The sequence below is a fragment of the Jaculus jaculus genome, chromosome X, assembly GCF_020740685.1.
Source record: "Jaculus jaculus isolate mJacJac1 chromosome X, mJacJac1.mat.Y.cur, whole genome shotgun sequence".
Lineage (NCBI taxonomy): Eukaryota > Metazoa > Chordata > Mammalia > Rodentia > Dipodidae > Jaculus > Jaculus jaculus.
In genome coordinates this window covers 31528868-31548275 of record NC_059125.1, presented here as the reverse complement: position 1 = coordinate 31548275, position 19408 = coordinate 31528868, and the positions used below count along the sequence as shown (strand labels likewise).

At 40.3% G+C, this 19408-nt stretch overlaps 1 protein-coding gene across 1 annotated transcript in view; it reads left to right on the top strand.

The window, feature by feature from the left end:
- The window catches only part of Mbtps2 (membrane bound transcription factor peptidase, site 2), a 61504-nt gene extending 43572 nt beyond the window's left edge, over positions 1-17932 (top strand). Inside the window, exons 7-11 of the mRNA XM_004670004.2 lie at positions 12-192; positions 9723-9817; positions 10176-10371; positions 15695-15770; positions 17091-17932. Coding sequence (XP_004670061.2) covers positions 12-192; positions 9723-9817; positions 10176-10371; positions 15695-15770; positions 17091-17313 — 771 coding nt within the window. The 3' untranslated portion in view covers positions 17314-17932. The remainder of the gene's footprint in view (positions 1-11; positions 193-9722; positions 9818-10175; positions 10372-15694; positions 15771-17090) is intronic.
- Positions 17933-19408: the final 1476 nt, after the last annotated feature.

The window sequence follows — 19408 nt, the reverse complement described above, 5'->3', positions numbered from 1 at the left end:
CTCTTCCCAAGGACTCACCTGCCATTGGACCCAGAGGCCTTTTTGTGGGAGACCTTGTCACTCATCTACAGGATTGTCCTGTTACTAATGTGCAAGATTGGAATGAATGTCTAGATAGTATTGCGTATGAGCCCCAAATTGGCTACTGTATAAGTGCATCAACACTACAACAGTTAAGCTTCCCAGTTAGAGGTGTGTATATTTCTGTGATATAACTTGCTCTGAGCACCAGTACCTTCCATCTACTAGCCTTTAGACCATATTTGTAGATTTATTTTGTTTTAATCTTTTTAAAACAAATCAGTAAAATAAGTAGCCCTAAACTAATAAATATTTGTCTTGGTATATTGGATACTAATATGTATTTCTCCTTTACTATATATGATTGAACTTCTAACTTCTTTTTTTGTATTTTTACTTTCTTTTATTTTTTTATTTTTTTAAATTTTTATTAGCATTTTCCATGATTATAAAATATATCCCACAGAAATTCCCTCCCCACCCATGAACTTCTAACTTCTTTTAGCTATTGCATTTGACTTTCAGAGCTCTAATATGTAATTCTTTGTGCTTTCAAAATACATGTGTTGGCCTGGGTGCAGTGGCGCACGTCTTTAATCCCAGCACTTGGGAGGCAGAGGTAGGAAGATCACAGAGAGTTCGAGGCCACCCTGAGACTACATAGTGAATTCCAGGTTAGCTTGGGCTAGAGCAAGACCCTACCTCAGGGGAAAAAAAAAAAGATAAACAAAAATACTTGTGTTGGGGCTGGGGATATAGCTCAGTGATAGAGCACATGCCTATCATGCTTAAGGTTCTACCTCCCGTACCACAGAAAATAAAATTAAGAAAAAATCTTGGGATGAAGAGATGGCTTAGTGGTTAAAGCACTTGCTTGCTTGCCAAGCCTAAGGACCCAGGTTTGATTCCCAAGGACCCACATAAGCCAGATACACAGGTACATGCGTTTAGAGTTTGTTTGCAGTGGTTGAAGGCCTCGACACCTCATTCTTTCCCTATCTCTAACTCTCTAACTCTCTCTCTCTCTCTCTCTCTCTCTCTCTCTCTGTCTCACAAATGAAATAAATTGATTAACTTTAAAAAACCTTGTGTTAAATCAGCATTCAAGCTCAACTATCACCAGTTAACCAAATTTCAGTAATTAAATGCCACCAGTATATTATTATTTTTTCCTTTTTTGGGTTTTTTGAGGCAGGGTCTCGCTCTAGCCCAACCTGACCGGAATTCACTCGGTAGTTTTAGAGTGGCCTTGAACTCATGGCAATCCTCCTATCTCTGTCTCCCAAGTGCTGGGTGGCATGTGCCTCCATGCCTGGCTCTATAATGTTATTTTTGAGTGTGTGTAGATATGTAGTAATATCTTTTTTTTTTTCCAAAGTAGGCTCTCACTCTAGCCCAGGCTGACCTGGAATTCACTATGTAGTCTCCAGCTGGCCTCAAACTCATACCAATCAGCCGGGCATGGTGGTGCATGCCTTTAATCCCAGCACTCAGGAGGCAGAGGTACAAGAATCACCGTGAGTTCAAAACCATCCTGAAACTACATAGTGAATTCCAGGTCAGCCTGGGCTAGATCAAGACCCTACCTCAAAAAGAACAAACAAAAAAACCCTAGAACAAACCTCCTACTTCAGCCTCCCAAGTACTGGGATTAAAGGTGTGTGCCACCATACCCAGTACTGGGATTAAGCCACTATACCCAGCAATATACATATATATATATATATTGCTGTTGTTTTTCAAGGTAGGGTCTCACTCTAGCCGAGGCTGACCTGGAATTCACTATGTAGTCTCGGTGGCCTCAAACTCACGGCACTCTACCTACCTGTGCCTCCTGAGTGCTGGGATTAAAGGCATGCACCACCAGCCTGGCTTTCCAGCTATATATTTTTTTAATATTTTTAAAATTTTCATTTATTTATTTGAGAGCGACAGAGAGAGAGAGAAGGGGCATGCCAAGGCCTCCAGCCACTGCAAACGAACTCCAGACATGTGCGCCCCCTTGTGCATCTGGCTAACATGGGTCCTGGGGAATCGAGCCTTGAACCAGGGTCCTTAAGCTTCACAGGCAAGCGCTTAACCGCTAAGCCCTCTCTCCAGCCCCCAACTATATTTTCTAAAACATAGTATAAGTAACAAAAAGCAACTTTTGCAGGTTTTTTTTCTTCCTTTGGTGTTGAATGACCAGTGAGCTATACCTCTAGGCCCTTGGATAATAATTAACAGTTGAGAACTACCAAACAGATAAGATCCAAGCATAAAATTTCTATATTAACACTTTGTTAGCCCAGCATAGGCATGCAGTAAGAAGAGATTAAAATAAATCAAAGGAGGGCCAAAAAGATGGCTCAGTGGCTCAGCAATTAAAGGGAGTTTCGTGCAAAGCCTGATGGCCTGGGCTTAATTTCCTAGTACCCAAGTAAAGCCAGATGCACAAAGTGACACATGCATCTAGACTTTGTTTGTGATGGCAAAGAGGCCCTGGTGTGCCCATATTGTTTCTTTCTGTCTGTCTCTCTCTCTCCTTACAAATAAATAATATTTTAAATAGATAAATAAGTAAAAGGAAATTGACAAACACAAAGCCCATTAGACATTAGGAAAAAGGAATGAGTCCCTTGTATTTTCTTTTTTTTTTACATAAACATGAATATTTTATTCATTTAAATAAAAATATGAAAATAGCTTTACAGGATATTACATTTAAAAAATCTGTTTGGAAAAACAGGATTTGAATTTCAATTTAAAGCAAGTTGTTAATCCTCCCTTGACTTAAGTTCCTTTATCTTTAAAAGGGAAACATCCACATCATTTGGATGAGTGTGAGAAGAGGAGATAGCACATATAAAATGTTTAACACCAAATAACTAGCAATATTAAATACTCATAAATAGTTTTTTAATGTTATTTTTAATCATGGTTGGGAGAAATGGGCCATAAAGATGAGACATATACAGCCTCATGCTCTACCAACTGAGCTATCTGGGCACCTCGATGTACAGCCTCTTTCTAAAACTATAATACCAAACCATATTAAGGATGTGAAAAAAAATTAAAAGACATGCTGGAGAGATTGCTTAGTGGTTAAGGCACTTGCCCGCAAAGCCAAAGGACCCAGGTTTGATTCCCCAGGATCAATGTAAAACCAGATGCACAAGGTGGCAGATGCATCTAGAGTTTGTTTGCAGTGGCTAGAGGTCCTGATGTGCCCATTCTCTCCCTCTCCCTCCCTCCCTCTCTTTCTCTCCTTATTTCTCTCTCTCTCTTTCAAATAAATAAAAATATTTAAAAATATAAATAAATAAAGGATTTAAAAACTATTAACATATTGGGCTGGAGAGATGGCTTAGTGGTTAAGCACTTGCCTGTGAAGCCTAATGACCCCGGTTCGAGGCTCGGTTCCCCAGGTCCCACGTTAGCCAGATGCACAAGGGGGCGCACGCGTCTGGAGTTCATTTGCAGAGGCTGGAAGCCCTGGCACGCCCATTCTCTCTCTCTCCCTCTATCTGTCTTTCTCTCTGTGTCTGTCGCTCTCAAATAAATAAATAAATAAAAATAAAAAAAAAACTATTAACATATCACAGAGAAGCGTCACTGAAAGGAGAGGGAGAAATGAGCATTGCACTTTTGGGTGAGGAGAACAATTGCCCTGTCCAAGTGCTGCTGAAAAAAGAAACTGCCACTGGCTGGGAAATTTCTAATTAAAAGACATTTACTTCTCATGCTTCTAGAGGCTGGGAGTCCAGGGTCAAGATACTGGTCATGGTCAGTGCCAGGAGAGTGCTCACTCTGCCTCCAAGATGGTGTCTTGAATGTTGCACCCTCCAGATGAGAGGAAAATGATTTTTTTTAATTCTTAAAAAATATTTTATTTATTTATTTTGGGAGAGAAAAAGAGGGAGAGGTAGAGAGAGAGAATGGGAGCACCAGGGCCTCTAGGCCCTGCAAACAAACTCCAGACTTAGGCACCACCTTGTGCATCTGGCTTATGTGGGTGCTGGGGAATTTAAATGTAGGTCCTATTCCTTTCTATTTCTAAACTGAAATAGTTCTTGTAGCTGTTTGTGAATGGCAGCATGTCCAAAACTGTTTGGAATATGGTTTTTCTTATGTATTGTGTGTGTTTGTGTTTATAATATGGTGGTATGATGTGTGTGCAGATATGTACATACATGGAGACCAGAGGAAACTCTTTCTTCCTCTTTTGCTGTCTCACTCTGTTTCCTTGAGATGGAGTCATTCACTGGACCCAGAACTACCTTGTTATTCCCAAATATTTTATATATTTTATTTGAGAGAGAGAAGGGCAAAGGCAGATAGATAGAGAAAATGGGCACACCAGGTCCTCTAGCCACTACAGGCAAACTCTAGACACTTGCACCACCATGTGCATCAGACTTGTGTGGGTTTTGGGGAATCTAACCTGGGCCCTTAGGCTTTGCAGGAAAGTGTCTCAACCGCTAAGTCATCTCTCCAGCCCTACCATTTTTTGACAGACTAAATTGACCTAGTAATTTCCCCATCTCTGTTCCCCCACAAGACTGGGGTTACATGTATGCATGGCTCTGCTCAGTTATTTACATGGGTACTGGCAAATAAAACTCAGTTTCATCCTTCTTAGGACCTCATGTTTGCATAGTAAGTGCTCTTACCCACTGAGCCACCTCCCTCAGGCCCTTGTGCATTTTATACCACAAAAAATCTTGGGGAGGGGGTGGAGAAATAGCTTAGCAGTTAAGGAACTTGCCTGTAAAACCAAAGGTCCCAGGTTTGATTCCCCAGTACCCAGGTAAGCCAAATGCAGAAGGTGGTGCATAGGTCTGGAGATCATTTGCAGTGGCTGGAGGCCTTGGTGTGCCCGTTCTCTCCCTCTCTCTTTCTGTGCCTCTTTTTCACTCTCAAATAAATAAAATAGTTTTTAAAAAATTTAGGGGAGTCCCAGCACTCAGAAGGCAGAGGTAGGAGGATTGTCATGAGTTTGAGGCCACCCTGAGACTACATAGTGAATTTCAGGTCAGCCTGGGCCAGAGTGAGACCCTACTCAAAACAACAACAACAAAAAAAAAAAAAAAAAAAAAAACTCTAGAGGAGAACTGGACAGATGGTTTAGCAGTTAAGGTACTTGCCGGCAAAGCCAAAGGACTCAGGTTCAACCCCCCAGGACCCATGTAAACCAGATGCACAAGATGGCACATGTGTGTGGAGTTTGTTTACAATAGCTAGAGGCCCTGGTATGCCCAATTCTCTCCCTACCCCTCTCCCTTTCTCTCTCTCTCCCTCTTTTTCTCTAAAATAAATAAATAAAAATAAAATTTAAAAAATCTAGGGGTTGTTATGTTGACTTCCAAAGCCTACCAGCTGGAGTTGAATTCCCCAGTACCCATGTAAACCCAAATGCACAAGTGGCACATGTGTCTGGAATTCATTTGTAGAATGGTGTAGTCATGTTCCCTCTTTCTCTATCCCTTACTCCTTCATTCCTTCCCTTCCTCTCTCCTCTCCCCACTCTTTTTTTTTTGTTTTTTTTTTTTGAAATTTTATTTATTTATTTATTTATTTATTTATTTATTTAAGAACGACAGAGAGAGAAAGAGGCAGATAGAGAGAGAGAGCATGGGCACACCAATGCTTCCAGCCACTGCAAACAAACTCCAGAAGTGTGCACCCCCTGGCGCATCTGGCTAACGTGGGTCCTGGGGAATCGAGCCTTGAACTGGGGTCCTTGGGCTTCACAGGCAAGCACTTAACCGCTAAGCCATCTCTCCAGCCCTTTTTTTTTTTTTTTTTTTTTTGGTTTTTTGGTTTTTTGAGGTAGGGCCTCACTCTAGCCCAGGCTGACCTGGAATTCACTATATAGTGTCAGGGTGGCCTCAAACTCATCACAATCCTCCTACCTCTGCTTCCCAAGTACTGGGATTAAAGGCGTGCACCACCATGCCCGGCTCCTTTTTTTGTTTTTTTGTTTTTTTGTTGTTGTTGTTTTGTTTTTGTTTTTTGGAGGTAGGGTCTTCCTATAGCCAAGGTTGATCTAGATTTAGTCTCAGGCCGGACTCAAACTCACAGCAGTCCCCCTACCTCAGCTGCCAGATTGCTGGGATTAGAGGCATATGCCACCATGCCTGGCCCACTCTTTAAAAATATGTATATATATATAAATAATATTAATTTGCAAGCAGAGAGAGGAGGAGAGAAAGAGGAGAGAGATTGAGAGTAGGGGCACACCAGGGTCTCTTGACACTGCAAATGAACTCCAGAAGTGTGCCTCACTTTGTGCATCTGGCTTTACATGGGTAATGTATTTTTTAATCCAGGACATTAGGCTTTGCAAGCAAGTGGCATTAACCACCGAGCCATCTCTCAAACCCATCTCTCCCTCTTTGTTTCCCCCTTTCTCCTCTCTGCTCATAAATAAATGCCTATTAAGTCAAGAGTAGTATAAACAAGTTCTCAAGTCTCCTCCCAGCTTTAACATTTATCAACATTTTACCTTTTTTTAAATCTAATCAACCCACTTTAGGACAGGACATTTTATCCATAAGTTTCAACTTAACATTAGTAAGTGATTTTTGTTTAACATTTTGTTTGTACATGTGTGTATAATGTGTGTATGCATATTCATGTGTTGCATACATTCATGCTAGAACACAAGTGTAAAGGTTAGAGAACATTAGGGGTCAGTCTTAGCCTTCTACATTGTTTGAGACAAGGTCTTTTATTTCCCACTGTGTTTGCCAGGCTGTTTTGCCTGTGAACTTCCAGGAATCCTCTTGTCCCCTTATCTTTAACAGATGCTCACACTACTATGTCAGGCTTCAACATGGGTCCTATAGACCCAAACTCAAGTTCTCATGCTTGTATAGTAAGCACTTAATTCTTAATTCATATCTCTCCATCCCAGTCATGACTCTTTAAATATGATTGTTATTATCATAACCTAACAAAATCAATACGCAATTAGATCTCAGTTTTCCATAGTTAAAAAATGTTTTATTTATTTATTTGCATGGAGACAGAGAGAGAGAATGGGCATGCCAGGGCCTCCAGCCACTGCGAATGAAGTCCAGATGTGCCACTATGGCTTTAATTTGAACAATTTCCCCCAATATTTTTTTCTTTTTTTTTAATTTTGGGATACTTTTTCAAGATGGTGTCTCATTCTAGCTCAGGCTGGCCTTGAATTCATGATGATGCTCCTACCTTGGCCTCCCAAGTGCTGAGATTAAATGTATGTACCACCATGCCCAGCTGAAATAATAATTTTGTGTTGAAGAAACTGAGCCATTTGTTTTGTCAGACTTTACATATTCTGTATTTTCCAGGTTATACCTTATCCTCATGATGTCACTAGTATATTGTGATGTATCCTATTTCCTGTCAAGCAGAAAATAGCTCTAGACTGAGGCTTGATATGATTCAGAATATGCTCTCCCTCTCTCTATTTTTCTCTTTCCTAAATATAAGTATCTCTTGGTACTTCCTTCTTGTATCATATCAGGAGGTTCCCAATATCTGATATTTTCCCATTCACTAATGTTAAGATTTTTCTGTGGGCCAACCCGTTTCTCTCTTTCCTTGAGGAAGATCTCTAGCCCAGGCTGACCTAAAGCTCATTCTGTATCCTAGGATTACTGGAATGAGGCACCATGTCTGGCTGCCAGTCCTATTTTGTATGTGTGTATGTGTGGTTTTTCAAGGTAGGGCCTTGGTCTAGCCCACCCTACCCTGGAATTCACTATGTAGTCTCAACCTGACCTCAAACTCAAAGCAGTCCTCCTACCTTGGCTCCCTCTAGAGTGCTGGGATTAAAGGTAAACACCACCATACCTGGCCTCCAATCCTATTCATTAAGGTTTAAACATTTGCCTAATTGCCGTGTTCTCAAGGGCTACTTACCAACTTTCATAACTTTTCAGAAGCCTTAGGTCCTTGTAAACTATTTTAGAATGACCTCTGAGCTACTATCACAAAACCTTCTGTGACCTTGGAACTCCATCTTTGTGGGTAGATAAATTTATAAGAACCACTAACCTAGGATATGTGCAACTTCTTGATTTCAAATTGGATGGGTTTCTTTTTGTAATGTAAATTAGATCTACAGCAAGTAGCTGTTAAGCCAGACACTGCATTATACAATCGCTACCAGATTTCTTGTCATTTCACTTACTTAATTTTATTTTCTTTTTGTATGTGTGTGTGTGTGTGTGTGTGTGTGTGTGTGTGTGGAGAAGGAAGGGTGCTCCAGAGCCTCTTATTGCTGCAATGAATGCCAGATGCCTGTGCCACTTTTTGTGGCAGATTTTACATGGGAAGTGAACTCAGGCCTTGAGGCTTTGCAAGCACACATCTTTAACCACTGATCAAGCTTTCCAGTCTCTCACCTAAATTTTGTCAACATTTTTTTTTTTTTTTTAAATAGGGTCTCACTCTAGCCTAGGCTGACCTGGAATTCACTATATACTTTCAGGGTGGCCTCAAACTGATGGCAACCCACCTACCTCTGCCTTCCAAGTGCTGGGATTAAAGGCATGTGCCACCATGCCTGGCTTTATTATTAGCTTAAGAGAGACAGAGAGAAGGAAGCAGACAGAATGAAAGTGGGTATGGGCACACCAGGGCCTCCTGCCACTGCAAACAAACTCAAGACACATGCGTCACTTTGTGCATCTGGCTTAAAATGAATACTGGTGAATAAAGTCCAGATGGCCAGGTTCTCAGACTTGGCAAGCAAGCGCCTTTAATTGCTGAGCCATGTCTCCAGGCCCCTCACTTACTTTTTTGTCTTAAAAAAACAGAAATTGAGCCAGGTGTGGTGGCACACGTCTTTAATCCCAGCACTCAGGAGGCAGAGGTAGTAGAATTGCTGTGAGTTTGAGGCTACCCTGAGACTGCATAATGAATTCCAGGTCAGCCTGGGCTAGAGTGATACCCTACCTCAAAAAAAAAAAAAAAAAATGGGGGAATGGAGGGATGGCTTAGCGGTTGAGGCGTTTGCCTACAAAGCCAAAGAACCCAGGTTCAATTCCCCAGGACCCACGCTAGCCAAATGCACAAGGGGGCATAGTGTCTAGAGTTCGTTTACAGTGGCTGGAGACCCTGGCGCACCCATTCTCCCCCCCCTTTCTCTGCCAAATAAATAAATAAATAAGGGCTATAGAGATGGTTTAGTGGTTAAGGAGTTTGCCTGCAAAGCCAAAGGACCTAGGTTTGATTGCCCGGGACCCATATAAGCCAGATGCACAAGGGGGCGCATGTGTCTGGAGTTCGTTTGCAGTGGCTGGGAGGCCCTGGTGTGCCCATTCTCACTCTCCCTCTCTCTGCCTCTTTCTTTCTCTCTCTCAAATAAAAAAAAGTAAATAAATAAAGTTTTTTAAAAAAACAAAATGTTGTCGGGTGTGGTGGCGCATGCCTTTAATCCCAGCACTCGAGAGGCAGAGATAGGAGGATCACTGTGAATTAAAGGCCGCCCTGAGACTACATAGTGAATTCCAGGTCAGCCTGGGCTAGAGAGAGACCCTACCTCGAAAAACCAAAAAAGAAAAAGTAAAATTGTTTACAATCATGGAAGTTGTTAATTATAAAAAAGAAAAAGAAAAAGAAAAAAAGAAAATGTCTCTTTAAAAAATAAATAAAAAATAATAAAAAAGCAGAAATTTTATGACTTCTATGTAACTGATTCTAATAAGTACTGTGTTTCTCTTTAGCATACAAACGGCTAGATGGTTCTACTGAGTGCTGTAACAATCACAGTCTCACAGATGTGTGCTTTACCTACAGAAATAATTTTAATAAGCGCTTGGTAAGTTGTCCCCAAGGCAGTCTTGCTTATATAATTATTACAAAGTGGGCATGAAAAGCTAAATTGGAATCTCTGAAACATTCTTTCTTACTGTATTTACTTTGTGTCATTTTATTATAATCTTTACATTTCAGATGTCATCATTTATCTAAGAATTGAAAAATTCATAGTAGTATAATATCTTTTATAGCCAAAGTGGGATATTTAAATGTAATTTATATTAGGCACATGTAAGTGGCAGTATTTTATATGAACATCAATCCTAATTCTAGGTGACATGAAAAATATTGAAGGAATATAACTTGGATTTTTCTTGTTAATAAATCATTTTTAATATTGACTAATATTTTATTTACAGCATACATGTTTACCTGCCCGGAAAGCAGTTGAAGCTACTCAAGTTTGTAGAACCAATAAAGATTGTAAACAAAGCTCAAGTTCAAGTTTCTGTATAATACCTTCTTTGGAAACTCATACTCGCTTAATAAAAGTGAAGCATCCACCTCAAATTGATATGTTGTATGTAGGACATCCATTACATCTGCATTACACAGGTGGGTATTATTGTCGTAGGCTCTTAGAAAATCTCTAGGATCATATATATTCTCATTGTGAGAACACAGCACAAATCCTTGCGTTAATTGTATTTATTATAAATTTGATCACTCATCAAAATCTTAATTGTTCTTAAACATTAAACAAAATTTAGGCAGAAGAATGATAACCTGCCCAAAAGAATAATGTATTATTCTTTCCCATTACTTATGCCCAAATCAAATAGATGATGTATCAGATGTTTTCCAAGCATTTATATAATATATCTAAGCTCTCCAAAAACAGTGATGAGAGCTACATACCTTTGAGAATACAGAGATGCATAGGGATGTGACTATAATATATATATGACACATGATATTCATGTGAATATTGTTTCAGTATAATCTTTTTTTTTTTCTTTCTTTTTTTTTTCTTTTTTGGTTTTTCAAGGTAGGGTCTCACTCTAGTCCAGGCTGACCTTGAATTCACTTTGTATTCTTAGGGTGGCCTCGAACTCATGGCAATCCTCCTACCTCTGCCTCCCAAGTGCTGGGATTAAAGGCATGCACCACCAAGCCCAGCTTCAGCATAATCATTTTAACAGTGACAACTTGATTACACTGAATATATAGCTTTGCCATATGGCTGAACATCATATAGCCTAACTCATTTCATTTTACAAGATTCCTTATGTTAGTATTTTATTACACTATACCATACTATTCACCACTTAAAGTGCATGATTTGATGGTTTTTAATGTAATGTGGGTAAATCATCACTCTTGTCTCCCTAACATTCTTTAGCCCTTTGTAACCATTAATGTGCTTTCTGTTTCTGTATATGTAACTGTTTTAGACTTTTCATATAAGTTGAATATTTATAACTTGTTTATTCCATGTAGCATAATATATTCAAGGTTCATCCATGACATGTCATATTTCTTTTATTCACTTATCAGTTGATGGTCATTTGTATTTTTTGTTTGTTTATTTTTATTTATTTTTATTTGAGAACAACAGACAGAGAAAGAGGCAGAGAGAGAGTATGGGCACATCAGGGCCTACAGCCACTACAAACGAGCTCCAGATGCATATGCCACGCTGTGCACCTGGCTTACATGTGTACAATCGAGCCTCGAACTGGGGTCCTTAGGCTTTATAGGCAAGCGGTTAACTGCTAAGTCATCTCTCCAGCCTGTTCTTTGTGTTTTATATTACTCTTTACAGATATTCTCGTTGTTGTTGGTTATATACTGAGAGACAATCTTAATTTTTTTTATTTGTTGTTTTTTTATTTGTTTGCATGTGTGTGTGCATATATGTGTGTGTATGTATGGACATACCAGGGTATCTTGCAACTGTAGACAAACTCCCTCCCCACACCACCACTTTTTTTGTTTGCTTTTTCAAGGTAGGGTCTCATTCTAGCCCAGACTAACCTGGAATTCACAGTGTAGTCTCAGGGTGGCCTCGAACTAACAACAATCCACATACCTCTGCCTCCCAAATGCTGGGATTAAATGTGCACACCATCACGCCCAGGTAAACTCATCCTTTAAAAAAAAAATTGTGCTGGAGAGATGGCTTAGCGGTTAAGCGCTTGCCTATGAAGCCTAAGGGCCCCGGTTCGAGGCTCAGTTCCCCAGGTCCCACGTTAGCCAGATGCACAAGGGGTGCATGCGTCTGGAGTTCGTTTGCAGAGGCTGGAAGCCCTGGCGCGCCCATTCTCTTTCTCTTCCTCTATCTGTCTTTCTCTCTGTGTCTGTCGCTCTCAAATAAATAAATAAAAAATTTAAAAAAAAATTATTTGAGAGCGACAGACAGAGAGAGAAAGAGAGAGAGGAAAGTGGGCGCGCCAGGGCTTCTAGCCACTGCAAACGAACTCCAGATGTGTGCACCCCCTTGTGCATCTGGCTAACGTGGGTCCTGGGGAATCGAGCCTTGAACCGGGGTTCTTAGGCTTCACAGGCAAGCACTTAACCGCTAAGCCATCTCTCCAGCCCAAAACTCACCCTTTTAAAAAAAATTATTTTTTTGCTTTTCTTTTTTCTTTTTAAATTTTTTTTTGTTTATTTTTATTTATTTGAGAGTGACACACAATCAGAAAAAGAGGCAGAGAGAATGGGCACACCAGGGCTTCCAGCCACTGCATACAAACTCCAGATGCATGCACCACCTTGTGCATCTGGCTTATGTGGGTCCTGGGTAATCGAGCCTCGAACCGGGGTCCTTAGACTTCACCGGCAAGTGCTTAACTGCTAAGCCATCTCTCCAGCCCTGGCTTTTTGAGGGAGGGTCTCACTCTAGCCCAGTCTGACCTGGAAATCACTCAGGGTAGTCTTGAACTCACAGCAATCCTCTTACCTCTGCCTCCTGAGTGCTGGAATTAAAGGCATGCACCACCATGCCCAGCTAGAAATATTTTATTTTTATTTATTTGAGAGAGAAAGAGGCAGAGAAAGTGGGCTTTGCAGGCAAGTGCCATAACCACTAATCCATCTCTCCAGCCCTACATCCCCCCCCTTTTTTGAAGCATACCCTCATTCTAGACTAGACCAACCTGGAATGTTGGCATCATCACCTGCTGGTGCCAACTGAACCTGTTTCCAAGTTCTGAATGACCAGTGCCAAGAAACTGAGCTGAGATTTGGGGCAAGTCGACAGAACCAAGGGACTCCAGGCTGTTTTTTTTAAAATTTTTAATTAATTTATTTGTTTGAGAGAGAGAAAGAGGGAGAGGAGGAGCATGCCTCGGCCTTCAGCTGCTACAAATGAACTCCAGAAGCATGTGCCATCTTGTGCATCTGGCTTACGTGGGTCCTGGGGGAATCGAACCTGGGTGCTTTGGCTTTGCAGACAAGTGCCTTAACCATTAAACCATCCTTCCAATCCCCCCACCAGGCAATTTTTTATGCACAGAGAGCCCTGAGGCAGTAGCCTGTAAAACTTTCATTAAAACAGCTCTGTGTACAAGGTTCATGCAGTAATGGCTTAAACAAACAAAGTAAACAGCAACTCCCTATCTCAGAAGCAGGAGACATGCTGGCTAGTTTGAAACCATAGATAAATATCAGAACTCCCTAACAACAGGAGAATGGACATCAAAACCTCTGTTCCCAGCATTTCAGGATAAGCATAGAAGTTTTTATTCTCAAAACATAGTGTCAGCAGAATCACAAAGTGTTGTGCAAACAGCTTTTACTAAGACAGGCTAAAAGCACCCCACACTGGAACTCACTCTGTAGCCCAGGCTGACCTTGAACTCATAACAATCCTCCTATCTTAGCCTTATTAAAGATATGCACCACCACTTCTAGCTTATTTTTCTTGTTAACTGGTTTCACACTTATTCTAAACTAAAAATATTAAATAAACATTTTAATATTTTATTTATTTATTTAACCACTGAACCATCTCTCCAACACTCTAAATAAATTCTTGACAAATAAATAAATGGCAGTAGTTGAAGTAATTTAGAAATGTGTACTATGGGGGCTTGGGATATGGCTCAGTGGTTAAAAGGCACTTGCTTGCAAAAGTTAGCCAATCCAGGTTCAATTCCCCAGCACCCACATAAAGCCATACACAAAAATTGGCACATGCATTTGGTGCTCATTTGCAGTAACAAGAAACTCTGGTTTGCCCATAAATAAAGTGTACTATCTGTTCTGCTTCTGCCTAGTTACAGGCTATCCTTTATTTTATTTTTATTTATTTATTTGCTTGACAGAGAAAGAAGGAGAGAGAGAGAATTGGCATGCCATGGCCTCCAGCCACTGTAAATGAACTCCAGACATGTGCACCCCCTTGTGCATCTGGCTAATGTGGGTTCTGGGGAATCAAACCTGAGTTGTATGGCTTTGCAGGAAAATGCTTTAACCGCTAAGGCATCCCTCCACAGGCTATATTTTAAATGTTTTGGACAAAAACAGGATTGTGGAATCCACAGAGTACAAAGACCTTTAAAGATACCTTCATCATAATCCTTGTTTTAGCAATAAAATAAAAAGTTGAGGCCAGAGAGACGGTTAAGTGGTTAAGGCACTTGCCTGCCAAGCCAAAGGACTAAGGTTTGATTCCCCAGGACCCAGTTAAGCCAGATGCATATGGTGGAAGATGCATCTGGACTTCATTTGCAGCAGCTGGAGGCCCTGGCTTGCCCATTCTGTATCTCCTCTATCTGCTTCTCTCTCTCTCAAAAAAAAAAGGTGGTGCACACCTTTAATCCCATCACTTGGGATCTCCGTGAGTTTGAGGCCACCCTGAGACTACATAGTGAGTTCCAGATCAGCCTGGACTAGAGTAAGACTAGAGTAAGACCCTACCTTGAAAAGCCAAAAAGAAAAAAAAAAGAGGGCTAGAGAGATGGCTTAATGGTTAAGTGCTTGCCTATGAAGCCTAATGACCCTGGTTCGAGGCTCAATTCCTCAGGACCCATGTTAGCCAGATGCACAAGGGGGAGCATGCCTTTGGAGTTTGTTTGCAGTGGTTGGAGGCCCTGGCACACCCATCTCTCTCTCTTTCTCTCTCTCTGCCTCTTTCTCTCTTTGTCTGTTGTTCTCAAATAAATAAACAAAAAATTTAAAAAAAAAAGAAAAAAGAATTGGCCAGGTGTGGTGGCACATGCCTTTAGTCCCAGCACTTGGGAGGCAGAAGTAGGAGGGTCATCACCATGAGCTTGAGGCCTTGCTGAGACTACATAGTGAGTTCCAGGCCATCCTGGGCTAGAGCAAGACCCTACCTCAAAAAAATAGAACAACAACAAAAAGAATTGACACCCTAAAGAAGTTAAATAACATATAGTTGGAGTAAATGTGATTTTTAGACTATACCTGCTTGAAAGGATAAAAACTTTGGTTTTGATGTTTACATAGTATATTTTTAAGTAATATTCTGTATTTATTAGTCATAATTGGTATATAGTCAGTTTTATCTTAACTTTAGTCTTTAAATATACACTGGATCATGAATATTGTCACTCTTAGTTTTATGAGATGTTCTATAATATTTGATTACTTTCTTTTTTTTTTTCTAGGAATGGTCTCTCTCTAGCCTAGACTGACCTGGAATTCACTATGGAGTCTCAGGGTGGCCTCGAACTCATGGCGATCCTCCTACCTCTGCCTCCTGAGTGCTGGGATGAAAGGCATGCCCCACCACGCCTGGCTGATTACTTTCATATGTGAAGCATAGCCTGCCTACATACATGTAGAAAGGGCTTTCTCAACAAATTTAATAGACTAGCCCATTTTTTTGCCATATTGCTATATTACTAAATTTATAAGGCTATTGCTTATGTGGTATGAATTATATTAATTATTCCTTGTTTTTATTTTTTAGTGAGTATCACCAGCTTTATCCCTCGTTTCAATTTTCTAAGCATAGATCTGCCAGTGATTGTGGAGACATTTGTCAAGTATCCTTTCTGTGGTGAAAAATGCTTTAAAATGCTTTACTTGGAGCTTCATCAGTTTTACCTTGAATAGAGCATCAAAATGTAGACTTCATGAGAATCATTTAATTGCCAACAACTGAAAAAGAAACTAAAGCTGAAAGAGATAAGGCTTTACATGTGTGGGGGGAAAGGCAGAGGAGAAAGACTGGTCAAAGATGGAGAAAAGGTGAGGATGCAGAAAGGTGATACAAACTGAAGTTGAATTTACAGGAAGCTTATAAAAGGTGATGAAAGCTGCTTCTACTAGTGAGGTGATGAATTCTGTTCTGCTTGGCCTTATTAGTTTTGACCAACTGGAGGATAACTCAAACACAAAACCAGGATATGCAAATCATTCCACCACTCCAAGGAAGAACAAGTCAATTTCCATTACTAAAATAGCAATTCAGAAGACACAATCTTCTGTGGTCTTCACAACACTGTGTTCGTATATAAATGATGAAAATTGGCTGAGTACATAACTTTAATCCCAGCACCTAGAAGGCTGAGGTAGGAGGATCTCCATGAGTACAAGGCCACCCTGAGACTACATAGTGAATTCTGGGTCAGCCTGGGCTAGAGTGAGACCCTACCTCAAAAGAAAACACCACCACCAAAAAAAAAAAAAAATAGATGAAAATTTTAGGCAAGTGTAGTGGCTCACACCTTTAATCCCAGACTGATGTAATGAGATCACTATCAAGAGTTTCAAGCCAGGTCTGGAGAGATGGCTTAGCGGTTAAAGCACATGCCTGCAAAGCCTAAGGACCCCGGTTTGATTCTTCAGGTCCCACGTAAGCCAGATGCACATGCACAGAAGATACTATACTGGGACTAAGTTTGAGATTACATTGAATTTTTCTAGTTTATTTAAATCTCTTATTTTCTTATTGTATCTTAATTACTTAAAAATAAATGGATATATATATATATATACATATATATATATATGTAATTTTTTTTCTTTGGTGGTAGTGTCACACTGTAGCTCAGATTGGCTTGAAACTCTTTTTTTAAAAAAAGATTTATTTGTTTATTTGTTTGTTTGTTAGAGACAGAGGGAGATAGAGAGTATGAGAATGGGCATACCAGGGCCTCCAGCCACTGCAAATGAACTCCAGTTGCATGTGCCACTTTGAGAGTCTGGCTTTACATGGGTACTGGGGAATCGAACCTGGGCCAGTAGGCTTTACAGGTAAGTCCCTTTAACTGCTGAGCCATATCTTCAACCCTCTTCTGAATGCTTAAAAACTAGTTTCCTCATAGACTTCACAGCTGGCTCCTTAACTGATTTTTACCCAGGTACCTGATTTCCCTCTCTGGAGCTCTAGCTATTGTTAATGCAGTTCCTTGCTTTGCCTTGGATGGCCAGTGGATTTTAAACTCTTTTCTGGATGCTACCCTTACCTCAGTGATTGGAGACAATGATGTCAAAGATCTCATAGGATTTTTCATCTTGCTTGGTGGTAGTGTACTTTTGGCTGCCAATGTGACCCTGGGACTCTGGATGGTTACAGCACGGTAATATTTGGTGTCATTCAACAAAATGTCTGAATGATACAGATAAGTGGTAATATCCATTGCCATTGAAATTCCTACTTGGTATGAAATGTAAAGTGTTTCCATAAGGCACATCTCTGCCAACATTTTTGAGCTCTTGCTATGTCCAGAGAACCCAAACTCTGGTGGAGAATGAGCAGGAGGAATGAAGAGTGTAGTCTCTGACTACACTCCAGTTTTTAAAACTATTTTAAAAACAAACTTCACATATTTGTGGAACAATTTGTAAAAAGGTTCAAATTCATTCTTGTAATACTATTTTTTGTGACTATATAATATTTTGAAATGTATAAGGGAAAGAATTCTGTAGGAATTTTTTTTTTTTTTTTTTTGCAGTGCTAGGGTTTGAACCCAAGGCCTTAGTTATGCTAAACAAGCTCTCTACTACAGAGTTACATGCCCAACCCCAGGTAAACTCACAGAATAAAGCACTATTAAGCTGATGCTGTGGTGCATTCCTCTAATTCCAGCACTCAGGCAGCTAAGGCAAAAGGATCATGAAGCCAGGTATAGTGGTGCAGGCCTTTAATCCCAGTACTTGAGAGGCAGAGGTAGAAGGATTGCCATGAGTTCAAGGCCAAGTCAGCCTGGACTGGAGCCAAACCCTACCTCAAAAAAAAAAAAAAAAAAAAAAAGGTCATGAATTTAAGGACATCCTAAGCTACAAAGTGAGTTCCAGGCCAGCTTTGGCTGCATAGCAAGACATGGTCACAGATAAACAACCAAAACATACCTACACAATTAATAAAGATTTCAAGGAAACCAGAGTCTGGCCAAGTGGAAGGGTAAGTGTATTCTTGGCCTATATCTCTTGTCTTTGTTTTTTTGTAAAGTATTTTAAAGTTTAATGTATTATTTTATACTCTGAAAACGGAGGTCTGATTGTAATTAAATTAATAAAATTTTCTGAAAGAATCTGCCAACATGAGGAGGAAAATGTTTGTCAAATAATACCAAAGTAAATAGACAGTTGGAAGTAAATAGGACCTATGAGGTATGTGAAATACCCCAAGGTGTAAAATAAAATTTGATAGTGTGCCTCTGTACCCTCATGACACACCACTAGCCTTGTTATGCAGAGTGTACTATAGGAAATGTCTCACACAGCAGTTAGAGGTGAACCTCAGAACTAAGCTGGGTCCACTGACAGATCATAAGGTACAATACAGGCCCTTCAGCAGACCTAGTTACCATTTTCTAGGCTTTGAATCTTGAACTCATCCAGCATAGACAGTGTAATACCTTTCAAACTGAGCCATACCTTGTCCTCACCAGCAACTCCTGTGTTTCTTTCTGTTGGGAGAATAAATGGTTAGTCCTTGCTTTCTATCTCCCCTAAGCTACCTCTGTGATTCCACAGAAGAATTGATGGTACAGTGAGAATGGCTGTACATGAGAGGGCACAAGTGTGGATTTACCAGAGCCTCTTTACTCCAGAAGAGCCACATCTGATCCTGTGGGGGAGAGAGGCAGCCCAGGGACATTTGGGAAATCAACAGGCCAGTGTAAAGCTAGTGATTTTACATCTTAAAACTATATGCTCATAGAATTGTGTCATGAAAAGTATGTATTTTCTCATATACCTTAACGTGACAAAGGGCAATGATTCATTAGTAGACGACATCCTCCTTCCTGAAGTGAGATACTACATGAGATTGCATTTTCTGAAGTGAGATAGATACCCCATAAGATTTCCTTTTCTGGCTCATCAGTCCTTTTAAGCACCTAAAACTTCAAATTACTTTTTAAGAAATATTTTGAATTGTATTACACATTTATCTTCTCTAATAGAAAGCATACCCTGAACATTTTGACATTCTATTAATGATTTGGATCTTCAGTTAACTCAAAAATCATAAAGTGTGGCTGGGCATGGTGCCCCATGCCTATAAACCCAGCACTTGGGAGGCAGAGGTAGGAGGATAGCTATGAATTTGAGGCCAGCCTTGGCTAGAGTGAGACCCTACCTCAGAAGAAGAAGAAAAAAAAAAAACTGTATTGGGCTGGAGAGATGTCTCGCCGGTTAAGACATTTGCTTGCAAAGCTTGGTGGCCCAGGTT